This window comes from Lutra lutra, chromosome 4, assembly GCF_902655055.1.
Source record: "Lutra lutra chromosome 4, mLutLut1.2, whole genome shotgun sequence".
NCBI classification, from domain to species: domain Eukaryota; kingdom Metazoa; phylum Chordata; class Mammalia; order Carnivora; family Mustelidae; genus Lutra; species Lutra lutra.
The window spans coordinates 11,556,049-11,574,246 of record NC_062281.1 but is presented as its reverse complement, the minus strand read 5'-3'; the positions used below and the strand labels follow the sequence as shown (position 1 = coordinate 11,574,246).

Below are 18,198 nucleotides of genomic sequence, written 5' to 3'. Positions count from 1 at the left end.
GTGTTTCTTCATGCAAACACAAATAATGCACTTTTTTTTTCTTTTTTTTTTTTAAATATTTTATTTATTTATTTGACAGAGATCACAAGTAGGCAGAGAGGCAGACAGAGAGAGAGAGAGAGAGAGAGAGAGAGAGAGGGAAGCAGGCTCCTGGCTGAGCAGAGAGCCCGATGCGGGACTCGATCCCAGGACCCTGAGATCATGACCCGAGCCGAAGGCAGCGGCCCAACCCACTGAGCCACCCAGGCACCCACAAATAATGCACTTTGATGTGGTTCTGACCCACCCTTCTGACCTGAAGGCAGGATATGAGGTGCAGGGCTCCACACCTTGCTTTTCTACCTAATGGTAATTCCTAATGGAGATCGTCCCACCCGGATGTAAGCAGCCTCCTTATTCTTTTTACATCTGTACCGCGTTCTGCTGTGTGGCTGTACCGTAAACTAATTTATCAGAGACCTACAGATACATGTTCGTTTTGTTCCTCATCCTTTCCTATTACAGATCAGGAGTCAATTCCCAGAAGTGGCTCAGCAAAGTCAGAAAGTAAATACATCAATGACTGTGATAAATATGGGTATTTTGCTCCTCCTGGGCAAGGGGCCACTAGCACACCCCCCAGCAACACCTGGGATAGACTGCTCCCTACAGCCTCACTGGTAAGAGTCTGGACTTTCCCCATCTAACTGGAACGGGCCATCGCTTCTGTCTGTGTCCTGTTTATCACAATACGGCATGACTTAGAGAGAACCACATCCATAGAGAGCAGCAACTACCTAGGGAACCATGTCAGTGAGCGTAATTTGTGCACTCCAGAAGTGCATTCCAAAATACTTTTCTTTGCTCTGTGTTTTCCTCCTATTGGGGTTTCCTCTGGGAAAAAAATACCATAACCATTAAGACACTGTGCGGACAAAAAAACAATTACAGAATGGTCAAGAATTCAGTATATGAGAAGTACTTACATATCACTTGAAGGGGTGGGTTTTGTTGAGGGGCTGGGTAAATTTGCTTCCATAATATCATTAAAACTATTGTTTCCTACATTCTTGGCCAGCTGTAACATAAACAAAACACAATACAGCCACTCTTTACTATGAGTTTAAAAGTTTCCTATTACCTGCTTTTGAGATTTCGGAATATGTATCTCTCCCTCATTTGACTCAGGATATAAACCATCCATACATCTGGTCAGCAAATATTCACCGAGCACCTACTATGTGCCAGGCACGAACTTCAGGGTGCTGGCAATAAAGGGGTAAACCACATTCCTTCCTGCAGAAGCAACAGACTCGGGGGGGGGGGCTCTGATCAGAAAAACCAATCATTTTAACAAATAACATGTAATAAATGCTAGAATAGCATAGGATATGCCCTCCCCCCACATACCCTGAGATGAGACAGCAGGTTACACACGTGAATCCAGGTTAAATGCTTAAAGGCAACAACTGTTTTTCAATCTCTATCATATCTCATTTTTAGACTGAGCAGAGAAGGAGGTGGGATTCCTTTGTATCTGGGATACACGTAAAAATGCTACAGGAAGCATTCTGCTTTTGGGTTCAAGACCCTTCCAGGAAAATTTGTCCTGAAGGGCCTCTGGTCACTCAGATCATTTGGGGAGCAATGCAAGGCTTAGGAAATATTCACGCTATCAGGTCTCTGCAGGGAAATCTTGGGTTTATCACCCGGCAAGTGTTCAGGATTTGCTCTCCCCGTTTCTAGTTGTCAACTGGGTGTCATTAGCTTAAGTCAAGGAGAGGGCGTGGCTCCACTTCCACACTCAAGAAGAATGTGTCCGCTGTAAGCTCAGAGCCTTTTCTTCCTCTAATCCTGATATGAATCAGGGAGTTAAGCATTAGTATGATACTTCCTGAATTTCCTACTTCCTAAAATCAGGGGCTCACGCAAACATAGACCATCATTGCTTAGAAGAAGTTATGGGTTAAAGAGTGATGGGCTTTAAGGCGGTACCTAACAGACCACTCTCGAATCATGGGGGCTTCTACAAACTTACAAACAGTGAAAACAGAGACAGACTCTTTAGTAGCTATTTTTAGTAACACAGGCCACTAAGTAAAGTGATCACATGAGTTTAATACCTAATTCCCTTCACTGCTCTTCAGTGAATCACACAAAAACTAATTCTGAAAGAAGAAGGCGGCTCTGAAAATCCCATCCCAGAAGAAAAGCCAGTTTAGGTGAACTAATTATAGAAATATATGACTCACCAGTTCTTTAGAAAGGAAATAGAAATAGTCAACATTACATACCACAAAATTTACATTTTAAATATTCATGCAAATTCACAAAATTCAGGAACTGTAATTCTTTGTACTCAGCACAAACAGGACACTCCAAAGCCACGTATTACATATATCTATGACAATATACATTTCCGAGTACAGGTCACTACTCACCAAGAGTTCAGAAGTTCCTAATTTGTCTAGTTCCAAAGACTGAATGCGAGAAATGTGAACCCCCATTTCCCTATGGATGCCAGAACATTCTATACAGGTCAAAATACCCAAGTTGGTTGAAAGCCAGGTGGGTTCTGTGTGGAAAGAAGATTTTGAAGACAATGAAACAAACACCCCCTAATTTTAGTGTGCTAACTATAAAGGAAGCTAAAACAAGAGTAGCAAAACTTGTTAAGAATTAAAAGGGGAAGATTTAAATGTTAGACATGGAAGCTTGCAGCTCAGCCTAGGGGCGCATATGAAGCTTACCAGCTTCTCAGAGGGCAATATGGGTGCTAAAAGAAATTTAAAAAAATTTTCTTTCAGTACTGAATAAAAACAAAATTAAGTTCTTTATTTTTGTGAAAATGTGATGACTTTTCCTGTGAGGGTCCATGAAACATCCTTGTGAGAAATACTCCCTCAGCCCGTTATCATCCTCAGCAGTGACAAACTGATGTGCGGCTCAGGGGACACGGTTCATAAGCTGCCATTAACCTCCCAGTTACAACCCGCACTGACCCACCATCCTGGTCACGGCTTCTCCACAAGCACCTTCTGGTAATGAGACAGCTGTAAATACTGAACGTCAAAGGCTTCTTTCACAGACCTAAACTATTTGGACTCCACAACGGGGGAATGAGTATTCCCCTGTCACCAAAACCTTCAGGGTTCACTCCCTGTGGCAAGCTTCTTTTGGAGGGATCAGTACCCGAGGAGTTCTGACTCCTCTGCCACATCCTATGTGGTGTGTGAGTCACTATCTCACAGGGACACGAGCACGGCAGAAACTGGGAGGCCTGTCTCTGAGTTGCTCAAGGCATGGGGTATGGAGAAGTCCATTTCCACAAGGAAAACAATTAGGAAGGATATCATGATGCTTAAGAACCACAGGTTTGCATCCATGCTCTGATCCCTCCTAGATGTATGACTCTGGGAACTCACTTAACTTCTCAGAGTCCCCTAGTTTTCTCATCTGTAAAATGTTAAGGATATTAGTAGCTTGCTCACAGAGCATCTGCGAGGATTCAGTAAGAAAAGCTAAAACAACTAGCAGAGTCCATATTACAATGTAAGCACTGAACACACGTTACTTACTGTCCATACCTACGTAATACAGACGCTACCTGAAAACAGAAGTTTGGGGGAAGGTGACACCTATGTGACACAGAGGCTGGGGGGCAATTTTCACTGAGCAGAAAGGAAGGAAAGTAAAATACAATGGGTTGAGACGATTTCAGATATAGCATTTCACTGAGTCCTCATTAATAGCAGAGGTCTATTATCCCATTTTAGCCCCGGAAACAGAAGATGAGACTGGTAAAGGGACTTGGCATGAGGTCGTCCAGGCCGTGAGCGGCAGGCTGGTGATTCAAAACCAGGACGATGGACTCTGCATCCAGGGCTCTCTCCGTATGCCCCTGGTGCTCACTGAACTAGCAGCATTTGGGCCGGTGGCCATGTGGGGCACTTGAGGAGAGCAGGTGGGAGTTTTCCAGGCTGAGCGAACAGCACGTGTAAAAGCAGCTCAGGGGTGGGACCGTTCAAGTTGGAAGCAGTGGTGAGTATGTGTCTATGTCCATACGGAGATAAGGATTTAAATGCACAGCTCGTGTTTACTCTGTGGGAGGAGAAAGGCTGTGGAAGAAGCCAGCTCCTGTGTGGGGGCAAATACCTGATGAGCCACAATCGCAGCAGACATCGTTCCCAGGGAGCCGCTGGACATCCTCAATGATGGCTTTCGTCAAGTCTTCCAGACTGTTCTCCCCTGTGCTCTGCTCTCCACGGAAGGCCATGGTGAGGGCCTCTTCTTTGCTATTTGTCAATACGGATATCCATCTGTTGTTAAAAACAAGAGGAAGATGTAAAAGCAAGGCCACTGCTTTCTCCTTCCACTGCAAAAAAATGCTGTTTTTGTTAAGAACTTCCAAGAAAGACCCCCCCCATCCTGCCTAGCAATAAAGTGAGGAAAAAAATGAAAGACATTAAATCCAAAGAGAAAGTTAAAAGAATGCAAAGTAACATGTTGGAGAAAATGAGAGCTGGGAGAGGGACAGAGGAGAGATGAAGTCCACATCACTGAGGGCCTGCAGGGGTGACAAGGTGCGTGAACGTCCATTTGGATGGAAGAGAGCAAACGTCAGAATGGAGAGGACTTGCTGCGGGACCAACCCAATGAAAGGATGCGAACGAACTGGTGAAAAATGGACAGAAGGCAAGTAAGAGTTTAGCAGAAGGCATCTGTTCTCTGGCAGTCCACTGTGTGGGGGAGGTGGGCTTGGAAGTGAAAATGAAGGAGTATTTATTTCATGAGCAGCTTCGAGAATTTATGCTTGTGGCAAAGGTACAGTAACAAACATGCCGATGTTAATAATCTGAAATAGAAAGTACAGACTGTGGGGCGCCTGGGTGGCTCAGCTGCTAAGCGTCTGCCTTCGGCTCAGGTCATGATCTCGGAGTCCTGGGACTGAGTCCGTATCAGGCTCCCTAACTCAGTGGGAAGCCTGCTTCTCCCTCTCCCACTCCCCCGCTTTTGTTCCCTCTCTCTCCATGTCTGTCAAATAAATAAATAAAATCTTAAAAAAAAAAAGTACAGACTATGAAATCACATGCGCAGCATGATCACAGTATGAACTGAACAAAACAACCGTCTGCCACCACTGCAGCATAAAACCACCTAAATACACACAAGGATTCATTAATGAAGCAGGAAATAACCAGAGAGTGGAATAGTTAATCAGGTATTAAAATTTAAATTTTCAACCAATTTTTCTAGATTGATCTTTTAGAATTGAAGTATAGTTGACAAAGTTTTCAGCTGAGTTTTGGATGACACTGGGGAAATGCTCACAATATAATGTTTTGTGATATAAACAAGAAAAAACTGTTTATGTGGTATAATCCCAAATTTAGAGATATATAGGGTTTTAGGTACTTCTGTTTGGGGAAGAAAAAGTCTAGAAGGAAATTCACCAAAATGTTAATACTGGCTTTTTCTGAGTAATTTTCTGTAGGAATAATGGATAGATGGATTGCTTGACTCTGCCTTTCTATAATTTTCCAAACCTATAATGGGCCTGTATTACTTTCATGAATGAGAAAAAAAAAAACGTTAATAAAAAAAAAACTTTATTTATTTGACAGAGAGAAAGAGTGAGCAAGAGCACAAGCAGGGAAGTGGCAGGCAGAGGGCGAGGGAGAAGCAGGCTCCCCATGGAGCAGGGAGCCCGATGTGGGACTCGATCCCAGGACCCTGCAATCATGACCTGAGCTGAAGGCAGACACTTCTCTGACTGAGCCACCCCAGCACTCCAGTTTCTTTTTTAAAGAAGAAAATGAAAAACATTTCCAAACCACAGTCTGTTCTCGCCTACCGTGCAGACAGCTAGTAACTGCCCCCACCGAGAGCACAGAGGTTCAGAACAGAGTCTCGGTTTTCTGTGTGTCTTGTAGGATGACACAGATACGACACAAAGGGCTCTCCACAAAAGGTTTAGAATAAGAGTCCCAGCAATGAGAATTACCAACCAAACCAAATTACCTGGGGTACATGAACTGCAAGGCACGCCTGTGAAGGCAGGAGGCGCAAAGCTCGTGCGTGTTGTAAATGCACTCAACACAGCTCAGCATTCCACTGCGCTGCCTAGAACGCAACACCGTAAAACCAACAGCCGAGGAATGGGGTGGCGTGGCGTGTGTGTGTGTGTGTGTGTGTGTGTGTGTGTGTGTGTGATTTAATACCTTCTAAATTAGAGAATATTTTTTCTATCATTTAGTCTCAAGTTAAATACCAGAAATTGGTTTCTTAAAAATAATTTAAAAACACTGGGCTCAACAGTGTATTTAATCAGTGGCATTGTGTTACTGGAGTTTTCACTCTGTGTGCAGAGTCTCTGCTTTGTTTTCTTAAGCATTATGATATTCTGGCTATCTAATATACCAGCATCTACTGCATGCCAAGGACTTAATTTTTTTTTTTCACGAGCAATAGCATGAGTGGTAGAGTTAGGGTGGGGGTCTCAGAGGGAGAAAAAGAGAGAGACTCCCAAGCAGGCTACGGGCCCAGCACAGGGCCTGACTTGGGGCTCAATCTCACGACCCTGGGATTATGCCTGAGTCAAAATCAAGAGTTAGATACTTAACCAACTGTGCCAGCCAGGTGGGCCCCCCCTTATAATTTTTGAGATATAATCCTCCAGCAAACCTCTGAATTGGGGCTGACAGTCCTTACAGATGAAAAAGCATAAGCCTAGAGAGGTTTGTGACTCCTGAGGTCCTCTAGCAGGACGGGTGTCACACTGGACGGAGACATGCTGCTGACACCCCCCTCCCCACATCCCTTTCTGGGGTTCCTTTATTAGCCAAATCTACCACCTCACTCAAGAGATCAGGACAAACAAAGAAATAAGGACTTGGTACTGATAATTATAAAGTACATATTTTAAGGGCAACTAAGTTTCTGCAGGGATAATTCAAATTTGGTGCAATGGACTGTCTATTTCAAAGATCAAGAACCAAAGCAACTACTTCTGACAATTAAAAAATATACTTTTAAATTATTTTAAAGTAACAGGCATACCACAAAGTATAAGAAAGAAAAAAATCACCATTGTATTTTAAGACTCTAAAGTTTCTGTGAGTTTACAGGATTAGTAACATTGGCACTGGACTAGGAACTTTATACACTTTATCTTCAGTCCCAAAGCCCTGCAAGCAAGGCCTATAATCTCCTTCTTCTTTTTCTTTTTTTTTTTTTTTTAAGATCTTATTTATTTATTTGACAGAGAGAGTGCGTAAGTCAGCAGAGCAGCAGGCAGAGGGAGAGAGAGAAGCAGGCTCTTTGCTAAGCAGGGAGCCCGATGCGGTATCGATCCCAGGATTCTGGAAGCACGACCTGAACTGAAGGTAGCCACTTAATCGAGCCACCAGGCGCCCCTATAGTCTCCTTGTTACTAACAAGACACGCAGCTGCCCATTGTCTGGGACCCGCCTCCTCCTATAGAGTGTCTTCTACATTTAATTCTACCGGACACCTTCATAGGAGAAAGAAACTTTATGTTCTCTGCGTAGCCCAGAAATCAGTGAGGAACCAAAGCCTCGTCTGGGGTGAGGGGTGGTGTATGTGTGTGTGTGTGTGTGTGTGTGTGTTTTCTCTGCAGAACGCCATTCCCTCCGATATCACTCAAAATGAAGCCCCTTGTTGCCACCACCAGCCCCAGAGAAGGCCAAGTGCAGGTGTGTTGCAGTTGCTGGCTGGGCCAAGCAAGCCCTTTACTAAAGGGTGCTATGTCCACAGGCAAGAAGCCTATCCCTCTTCAACCAAACTGGGACTGAGTTCTGTGAGTCAGGGTAAATACAATACTAACAACTTGGGTTTGAGATATGAGCAAAAAAGAAGTGGACGCATTCCCTGCCTCACACAGATCTCTTACCTGTTCTCCCATGTAGGGGTTTAGGGAAGGGAAAAGAAAAAAAAAAAAGGGAGGAAAGAGTGAAATACAAGGGGAAGCAATATTCCAAGGTGATTCTGGAATTCTGACCAGGAGATTCTTGATGGGACACATGTCCGGAGACCACACATGCCCACATACGTGACTGCCTGCTGGGCCTTCTCTAGCAGCACCCAGTAAGCCCCATCGCCCCCAGGGATGCTTGTCTGCTCGCATCACCTTTCCAGGCTACCTTCCAGAAGGGGCCTAAATCAAGGGCCCACTGCTGTTCCCATGTCTTACAAAGGAGGGCCTGAAGTTCCTAAAAGTAAACCAAGTGATGTGAAACAAGTCAAGGCAAACGTAATGGTCTGGACCCTTCAACCGTCCCCTCCGAGTTCCGGTCCTGCAACTGGTGGACTCTCATCACGCAGCTGAACACTTTATGGCATCGGTGTGATGAATTGGAAGCGGCGTAACCACGTGAGCATTAGGGCCACTATTCCAACCACACATCTACGATTTTGTGTTGAGGTCAAAAGAAGCCCCTTAACCTCACTTAGTCTGTTTAATCATCAGCAGAACTGGCACAAGTAAGCCAACTCTGTGACTGACATGATAATGGGCCCCTGCGGGCTCACAGCCAGCACCTACACTGTGGGCAATAAGACACCCACTGTACCCTGAGAACCTCCTTCCCCAACTCGACTGCAAGACCCTGAGGCTCCTGGGACTGTGACCGTGGCCCACTGCCTCTCAGTGCCCTCATTTCTGAACTAGGGATAAGAGCCTCTGCTTTCTGGGGTTGTGAGGATTCACAAGGTCTGATGCGCATGAAGCATCATATGAGCTCACTAAATACTACCCTGAGTCTGAGGATGGAAGGCCAGTCCTCCTGACTTCTCTTCTGCTCTCTCTTTTCAAGCCACTCCCCAGTTGGCCAACCCCAGATCAGTGACATCGAGCCATCAGCTGCTTCCCTTCTAGTCCTCCCTGCTGCTTCTAGGCCAGTGGGACCTGCAACCAGAGTACAGAGTATTTATAACCTTCCCGCACCTTCCTGAGCCGCCTTGGGCCACTTCCCTTTCCCTTGGAAGTCATCCCTGAGTACCACTCCCAAGAACCAGGCATGTGGATGCATGGTGCTCCCACATGTGCTCCCACAGCACACCGCCTCCTCTGCCCCTACACTCCACCCCCGTCTTCTCCTCTAGCACAGACAGAGTTTCTTCAGGGTAGGGGCTCCATCTAACTTAGCCTTGTATTCTCCATGCTTCGCACAGTTCTCAGCCTGGAACTGGTGTTCACTAAACCTTCAGATGAATGAATGGGTCAAAGACTCTTCTCCTTTTCCTTCACCTCTCTCACCTTCTCTCTCAGCAACCCCCTCCACTCTTTTTGCTGTGTCTCCCAGCTGTGCATCTTTTCGACCCTTTCTTTATTCTCTTTTTGACCCTTTATCATTTCTCCTGAAATGGGGAAGAGTGGAATTCTCCAGAGGAGGAGGAGAGAGAGAGAGAGAGAGAGAGAAAAGAGGTGCGTGTAAGGTGAAAGGGGGGGCAGAATTCAGTAAGGAAAGAAAATAACTTTTGCTGTGTGTCACCAACGGGACAGGGATTTGCAAATGTGAATGCTACAAAAAGGTTAAACTGCCAGCTTTAACACAAACATCCTCCTCCACAGACAGCTGAGGATGTAATGGTCGACACTGCCTGGCAGGCTACAGGAAGGAAGAGGCGATGAAGACAGCCCAGGACTGGGGTAATATGAAGAAAGGGGGTGGGGAGCCGCCTGAGGTCGCGTGCCTGGTCAGGGGAGGTAGGCGTCCCCCCCAGGAGTGTGTGACACCAAAGCCAGTTCTCCCCTCCTACTCTGGGCTCCTGAGCCCCACACACCCACGGAGGCACCTGATCTACTGTTCTTTAGGGCCAGCCTCTCCTCTCCCCTCGCAGTTAAAAGCCGCCAAGCATCCAGGCAGACGGGTTCAGCACCAGGCGAGCCCCTCCTAAGATCAGGTGACGTGATTAAAAGTGTGGGCACAGTCCCTGCCCTCAAGAGCTCTCAGGCTTAAGAGGGCTCAGCCCGAACTGGGGGATCATTAGGGAGTGGGAGGAGGCCTGGGGGTGAGAGGAAGCATTAGAGCCCCTGAACGGTGAGGCCTGAGCTGAACTTTGAAGGAGGTATCAGAGTTTACCAAGCGCCGGACAGAGAGAGGAGCAACATGTGAAGGTGCAGCAGTGAGACAGAAGCACGCAGAACCCAGAACCCGCAGGACAGGTTCTCAGGAACAAAGGTATGCTATACGACAGAGTGCCTTTTCAGTGCCGGACACTGTGCCATTAGATCACAAACTACTTACGCTACATAATCCTGCTCGTCTTCTGCCTGGAAGTGGTACGTCCTGTTATCTAAAATACAAAAAGGAAAATAAGGGGAACTTTAGAAAGCAGAATACCTTCAGCTATAATGTAAGCTATGAAAGTTTCTGGGAAAAAAAACACAGTAAAAGGAAGATTTTAATATTATCTGGTTTTTATACCAGTTTGACTTAGCAGTCACACAGTTCACTTTGTCAATATTGCTTTTCTGAAGTGCAAGAGAAGTACAGTAAAATAACGGCAAATACCAAACATTTGGCACTTCTCCTGAAAACAAGACGGAAAGGGAGATAGAGCCTATGGGATCAAAGTGGATGTCTCTACCAACTGGAGACTGCCAGCTGCGTTTGGTATATTATTTGTTTCATTTTCAGTGTGCCTTTTACTGGGTTTCCTTTAAAAAAATTACTTTTCTGAAATAATCCGTAGCTCACAGAGCAGCTCCGCCAAGCAGGTATATGCTGCCCCAGGCTGCTCTGTGGCTCAATCAGGCTTCAGGGAGGAAGGGCTTCCACCCTGCTCAAGGTTCACCTTCAAGGTGCTGCCCAGGTCAGGAGGGAACAGCCTGATGTGGAGAGTTGGGGCAGCTGTAACTAAGGGAGGCTCTTTCTTAAACTTTAGGATTTGCTAGAATGTTTCGACATATTCTGGTCAAACTAATCAGTCACTCACTACACAACTACTCCAGGTCAGATGCTCTTACCCTCATGAATGTGTCTGTCCAAGAACCGGCCATACATAGTAGAGCCCAAGAAACTTGGTTGGATCCAGTCGTTGGTTTACTGCTGTGTGACCGTGGGTAAGTCACTACATGTCTCTGAGCCTCAGTTTTCTCTTCCACAAAATAGGAAACTGATAGGGCTTTTGTGAGGAATGGCCATAATGTATATAAAGCACCTAAGACATATTAGATGCTCAATGACTGGTGACTGTTATCAATAACCTCTGCGCTCTCTCTTCCAGGAGTTTCAGCTTTTTGGAGTCACAACTCCAACATTTCATCAGTAACCTGGGAAATTTCTTGGTCATAAAAATCATGGGGACTCTGAACTTTAATAGATGCTGCCTAATCCAGGTTGGACTCCATCCAAAAGGTCTCACTAAGATTCAGTCCTTTGGGTGAAACTGTTTTGGGACTTCCATTCATCCAACTACATCAGAAGGACTGCACAGGGCAGGAGAGTACATCTGTGTTCTGCACAGAGATCATGCACTTAGGCTGTCGGACATCCCCACGGAGCTCTAGAAAGGAGGGATACTGCAGGTTAATGTGCAGGATTTCAGAATACAGGTGAGCCACTTCAGGGGCACTACCATCCTCTTTCTTGAAGTGCCCAGTGTAAGCACAGCAGTCAGTCTAGAAGAAAGCAATCTTTCTTCACAAGAGAAAAGCACACAAGGACCCATGGATTAAGAGAGTGATGGGATGTGTATCTTCCATTTGTGAAGTGGGAGGGCAGTTCTACCTGGAAGTAAGATGATTTTTAAGAGCCCTGTTTTGTAAGGCCACAACTCCGGCCACAGTTACCACTCCTGTATGGTTACACTGACACACCTGCACTCTCAAGTCTATGCCAGAGGTTCTTAACCTCAGGTACACAGCAGAATCACCTGGGGCTTCTTAAAAATGTTTGGGCTTCACAGCAAAGACTGTGATTCAGCAGATCTAAGAGAAATCTAAGAGAGAAATAGGGATACATGTACAAAAATCTCTCCAAGAAGATAAAGCTGTGGGCTCCTAGTCACGAACTGGTCTAGTTTAATGTATGCATCTCAATTCGATTCTACTGTGGGTCGGATCTGACTTCCCCCTGCAGGTGGGCTCCTGTCCTGCCTTTCTCCTGCAGGTGGGCTCACTGTAAATGAAGAGATGTGCGCCAGGGGCCCGGCCTGGGCCAGCTGCTGTTTGCGCGCCCAGAGAGGGAGATGCGAAGGATCGGAAGCCACAGCAACCGACCGAGAGAGAAAGAGGACTCACGTGATATCAGGTCAAAAGACTTCTTGTCCTCGGCATTGGGTTTCACCTGGCAGGTGAGAAGGTTCAACTTGGCGGGCTGCCTGTTAGACTAGAAGAGAAAGTGAGGGAGTTACACCCAGCGCACTGTCCCCTCACCTGCAGGGTCAGTCTCACGCGGTTCCTGTGAGGGAGTCTCATCTACCCTAGGAGAATCTGCAGCTCGTTCTTACACATGCTTTTTAACTGTGCATAAGCCTGTGTGATCAATCAGAATGGAACCAAGATAGTCCACCTCACCGGCCCTGCAGAGTGGGCGTGTGCAATGGAAACGCAGCTCTCCACTTCACAGCCCCAAGCACGGACAGCTGATGCTCTCGGTTCTGCGCCGTACTGTGAAATACAGCCGACTCAAAATGACCCCAGTAATCACTCGCCCAAATGTGATGTCTCAGGTTCCACAGATTTTGGTTGTAATGCAAAATTTAGTTCTTTGCTCAAACGTACGAAGATAATTGATCAGTGAGACGCTGCTTAATGAGACATTACTTAATGAGCCCCAAAATCGGGAGAGAGGAAAAATACAATAAGGATTTCATATCATTTATCAGCAAATCTCTCAGTTACACATATAATTCATTCAGATCCTACAGGATTTAGACAGTCATGCTATTTTAGGCTTTCCTACGTGGAGTCTTGCCATAGAATCACTCTGGTCAGACTCTTTCTTGTGGCCTGCCTGTATTCGTCCAAGGTCACAGGCTGGTCAACGGCTGATGCCAGCATGCCTGTTTCGTGCAGGAGCTGACCGAGGAGTGACATCTCTGTGTGCCCAGGCTGGGCTTCACTTGAACAAAAGCCTGCTGAAGGAAGCCATGTAATTTCCCAATCCTGTACTCCTGCCTCAACAGACAGGTGCGATTCTGAAAATCCCCATGCCATGACCATTTATACCCAAAGCACTTGTGCTCTGAGGGAAAACAGAGGGAGAAGAGGGAGTAAAAGGTCAACAGAGATGGCACATGATCAAGACAATTTCAAGGACGCACTGCACCTCTCATTCTCCACAACTGGACATCAGGCAATTAAATTGTTTACCTTCCTCCACTCCCTAAACTGTTTTTGAGATCCTACCCTCCTTTGTGATTTCAATGAGATTAGATCCAGAAAACAATGCTCCTTGTCCTGAATCCGTTCCAGAGCAAGCTGTGGGGGAGGGGGGTAGGAAGTGAGAGACGCCAAGGGACTTCATGTTTACGGCAAGGACGTTTGACTCGGGCATGGACACTGGCCATGAAGTCCCTCGCGGGACAGTTCTAAGAGGAACGAGCTCCTGGGAGCGGGGTCCTGTGTTACACAACTGGCTGGCAAGCCCAGAAGCGGGGAGGAGGTGGGAGTTTGCAGGCCTTGCAAGATTTTTCTCAGAGTAGACCTGGAGTTTGGTTTGCTACGGGCGTCAGGCTCCGAAACCTGCAGCTGCAGCCACAAGGAGGTGCCCCCCTGCCCCTCTGGAAAGGGAACTGTCTTACACCTCATCCTTCTGGATGCTGGTGAGATGGCTGCGTTTCCATAAGAATGACAATCACCACAGCTAGAGATCCCAGGTCACCATGAGACTCTCCCCAGAATGCTGTGTTCCAATTTGGCATCCACATTTAAAGGACAGAGAAAAGTTTAGGAAAGATCAGGAGATGATTAAAGGAGTGGAAAATGGGCACTTTGAAGACCGGCTGAAGGCACTATTTAGTTCTGAGGAAAGAAAGCTAGGGAGTGATTTAATAACCATCCTCGAGAACATGAAAGGTGGTTATGGGGAAGGCAGGACAGCTGTTTTTCATTTGTACAAATGAAGAAGAAATGCGCCCAAATCGTAGAATATCTGAGCCAGACAGAAGGAAGAACTTCCCTTGCCTGCTTCAGATGATTCCGCATAATAAGAGGTTTCAGGTTTCTTACCCTAAGTCCAGGAATCTCTTGGAAAAACTTAAGAATTTTTTAGGCACCGTTCACGATTAATGTAGCAGAGGATTAACTGGATGATTTTTTTGTCCCCAAATCCATGTTACTCCAGTGTTTCTGAACAACCTCACCAACAAATACAATCAAGGAACAAACACAACATTTTCAGAAAGAAAAAAGTTAATATTAACCGTATTCAGAAAAGTTAAAGACCATCATTCATCTCTTTCCTAAGCATGGACTACCTCAGAGTATACATTACCAGAAAGCTTCTGATGGGAAGGATTCTAAACAGCTGGCCCATAACTCCTCCTATCATGATGACACACAATATTTATTCCCTTGGAGTTTTGCCAATACTACTGGCCTGACATTTGCCCCATTAACACACACTGTGTGTGACACAGGACATCTTGCCTGCATACAGTGTTCCTCCCCCAAATGCCAATGAGACACCTGACAAATGACCTATCACCCCACGTGTGAATTTAAGGAGCAGAAAACACAATTTTTGACTGTTGAAGCCACCAACGTAGCCAGTACTGAGCCCACAAACGCCAGGAAGGGTGGTACGCTCAACCGAAGTCCTCGGACCAAGGCCCCAGAAGGCTCAGGAATCACCAAAGTATTTACTAGAATCCCGGGTTTGTATAACTCCCCAAAATTTCAAACCAGTTTCTCAACATTTAGTACTAATTTATAGGTATATTGATTAAAGAAGGTATAATCTTCTGGCATTTGGGCAGACTAAAATCAAAGACTGAGTGACTTGCCCTGGGCTACATCACTGTGTACAGCTGAGGAAATGCTTTCATATTATTTAAGGACAGGAAAGAAAAAAACAAAGAAAGCATGGATTTATTGAGTCCTTACTGTTGATGATTCCTCCCAGGCTCAGGATAAAAACCTGGGTCTGTACCACGACCCCAAATACTGCTTCCAGGCTCCTTCGGACCAGCTCCTGCCACCAGGCCTGCAGCTCCCTCTGCTGGGAGGTGACAAGCCCAGGCCTCCCTACCATGGTTCACACCTCCCATCCCTAAACCCTACAGATGCAGTTCTCTTCCGCCTCCTTCCCTTCAGGTCTCTCAAAATCAGCACCTCCTCAGAGACCACCTTCCTGGCCTAACCACCCTCCAGCGACTTCCCATCCCCTTTACACCCGCTCTACTGTCTTCCTGGCTCTTATCTCCTTCTCTTTCTTCACGCTAAGGGGACACACTTTTCTGTACACTAAAATGGGCCTGCTTTACAGCAGGCACTCAATATAAGTGTTTTATGAAATGAATGAAAGCATTTCAGTTGCCGTACATACACCACCTGATGTACCAGCGCCTGTGAGGGAAGTCACTTTCGTTTCTTATCCTAAGTGAGATGATGGAGAGGCACAGAGAGATTTGCTAATTTTCCTAAAATCTCCCAGTAAGAAGATGACAGAGCCTGGAGCGGAACCCAGGTCTGAGGGGACCAAAGCCCGAGTCCTCCTCCTACTTGCACCATGTGGCGCGGATCAGGAAGCCGCTGGAAGCCCTAGCACAGGACAGAACATCTGCTTCTGAGAAGGGTAAGGGTTAGAAACAGAGAGCCGGGGTGCACAAGATTCATTTATTCTTTCATGTCTTCTCAGGTCATTTGATCTCCCCCCAGTTACTTCTATAACTGATGAGAAATTTTAGAAGCCCATTTGAAATACTTTTTTGCTTATTTATTTGGCTCAACAGTAAGCCTCTGCGACATTCCGAGCACATACGGAAAGCACTCGGTGCCCTCAAGCAGCTATGGGAAACAGACGGAGGCGGGGACCTAGAATGTGCGCTGCTGACTGGGGTGTGCCCCACAGAGGCAGCCTCAGCTCTGGCGAGGGCGTGGATGCGTGGATGCGGGGTCTGAACAAGGCAGAGGGGTGGGAAGGAGGAGCAGGTGCAGGCCCCAGGGGGGTAAGAGGAGAGCAGGGCAGCAGTGATGCCCATGGGGAAGTTGTGTGTGTGGAGGGGGAACTGCCTGTCGTGCTCAGGAGCTCACATCCCCGCCCCAGTGGCTCAGGCAGTCTAGTCAAGGGTCCATCCGAGCAGCGAACTCCTATACGTGCATTCAGGGGCGTGTCTGGGGGAGGCGACTGAGACTGCAAGACTGGTGGGCAATGATGGGGGCCTGAATCAAAGCTATAGCCATGGTACGGGGGGCTGGGGACTCAAGTAACTGCCCAAAATGTGAGACTTTTAATCAATGATTCCCAAAGTGACCTCTCTACAGTGTGTGCACCACTCAGTCCAGGCATCTGGATGGTGAGCGGAAGGGAGGCTGCACTGCACCTGAGGGTCTTCCAACAGCGGCAGGTGCTTCTATTCAAACACAGGTCTGACAGGCTTCAAAACTGAAGATTTTACGGCTCTGTTCCCTGAAACTCTGAGGCTTGTCCTCTTACAGATTTCACTCTTCATTACAAGAACGATACTAACTTTCTTCTTTGGCTGTGTCCCCCAAAGAAGAAACTGAACACTACCTGTTAATCTCACTTTTATACCCAGACACCACTGTTAAAAAAGATCGGTGTGTATGTGTGTGTGTGTGTGTGAGAGAGAGAGAGAGAGAGAGAGAGAGAGAGAGAGAGAGAGAAGGGTGGGGAGATGTCTGTTTTAAAAAATCATAGGTTGGTTCAAGTTGTGTATGTTGTATTGCAGACTGCTCCCCCCGATTAACAACAAACACAGATGTGTTCATTTTACACACGCGCGCACACACACGGCAAGATCACCCTCGAGTTTTTCATTTTTGGAAAATGTTCTTACTAGGGAAGCTCTGGACACGTTCCATGAGGAGAAGTGATGAAGATATTATCCCTCTGACATAATGCTCTGCCTGCCACTCAAAATAGAAAATGCTGTTCAGCCAGGAAAATCATCAGACATGGAAGGAGAAATGCATGTAGAAATGGAATGAGTCAACTCTCATTAACGTCTCTGTGTCTCCGGGAAGAAAACAAACACCACACATTTGTCCTCAAACAGCTTAGTGTGTACCACGGTGAAATGTTTTTGCTGGAAGTGTGAAGCCGTTAGCGCAGGCATATTTCCCTGTTAGCAGGAAACAGCTGCTACTGGAATTAGTATCCAGGAATGAAATTATTTCCCTCTATCCTCCTATTGAATTGCTCTGCTTCACAAACAAGAAGTGAACATCATTAATTACTTGGGGGATAAGCCTGACCCCGCCTGGCTGAGGCCACTGTGTGGAAAGAAGTAAAAATAATAAATTCCCTTCACTTTCTATGCTAATACTTGGTAGCAGGGCTGTTCTGATCATTACAGTCATTTCAAACTTTTGTTCAGTAAGTATTTATTTGGACACCTACTCTGCCCTACAGGGACACCTCTATTGGCATGCAGTTGATAACCACAATCACCCTCTGGCTAGATGTTAGGTACATACTGAATACCTACTACCGCAGAGAGATCTTATCTCTACAATTTTAGTACATTAAAACTACCGCTTTTTGGAAAGTATTTTGGTTTATTTGGGTACCTCATAAATTGCTAGGTACTTTAGTAAATTTTATTATGTAATCTTGCAATAACCCCAATAGCTGGGTACTGGTGTGTACCTACTTCATGGATGAGGAAACCGAGGGTCAGGAGGGCGGGAGTAAATTGACCAGTGTTTTACACAAAGTAAAAAGCAAAGCTGAGATGTGAACAAATTCCTTCCCAGAGCTTTTCCAATTTATCAAACTGTTCCTTTGCCAAGGCAAGCCCTTGGGACATTTGCATAGCAAGTAAAAACATCTTTCCTGCTTTTCCTTTTTTTTGTTCTTCCTACCCTGGAATGGCCAGTTAGCTCTTATTTCCCTCCAAATCACTTAATACTTCTACTGAGAAATCCCACCCATTCTGGACGTGCTCCACATTCCAGAATTACTCTTGTGGCTATAATGAAAGCTCTCCTCTTCTTTAGCGGTCCTTCAGAGAGTTTAGGGGAGGAAGTAATCATTTAACTAGTAATTACTGAAGTAATTCATTCTA

At 46.1% G+C, this 18,198-nt stretch overlaps 1 protein-coding gene across 5 annotated transcripts in view; it reads right to left on the bottom strand.

Moving 5' to 3' along the window:
- Positions 1 to 18,198, bottom strand: part of ASAP1 (ArfGAP with SH3 domain, ankyrin repeat and PH domain 1) — a 354,464-nt gene that overhangs the window by 44,465 nt on the left and 291,801 nt on the right. For all 5 annotated transcript variants that reach the window (XM_047728535.1, XM_047728532.1, XM_047728536.1 and 2 more), the window contains 5 exons: positions 12,245 to 12,332; positions 10,248 to 10,296; positions 4,135 to 4,298; positions 2,421 to 2,554; positions 966 to 1,057 (listed from right to left, as the gene is read on the bottom strand). In XM_047728535.1, coding sequence (XP_047584491.1) covers positions 966 to 1,057; positions 2,421 to 2,554; positions 4,135 to 4,298; positions 10,248 to 10,296; positions 12,245 to 12,332 — 527 coding nt within the window. The remainder of the gene's footprint in view (positions 1 to 965; positions 1,058 to 2,420; positions 2,555 to 4,134; positions 4,299 to 10,247; positions 10,297 to 12,244; positions 12,333 to 18,198) is intronic.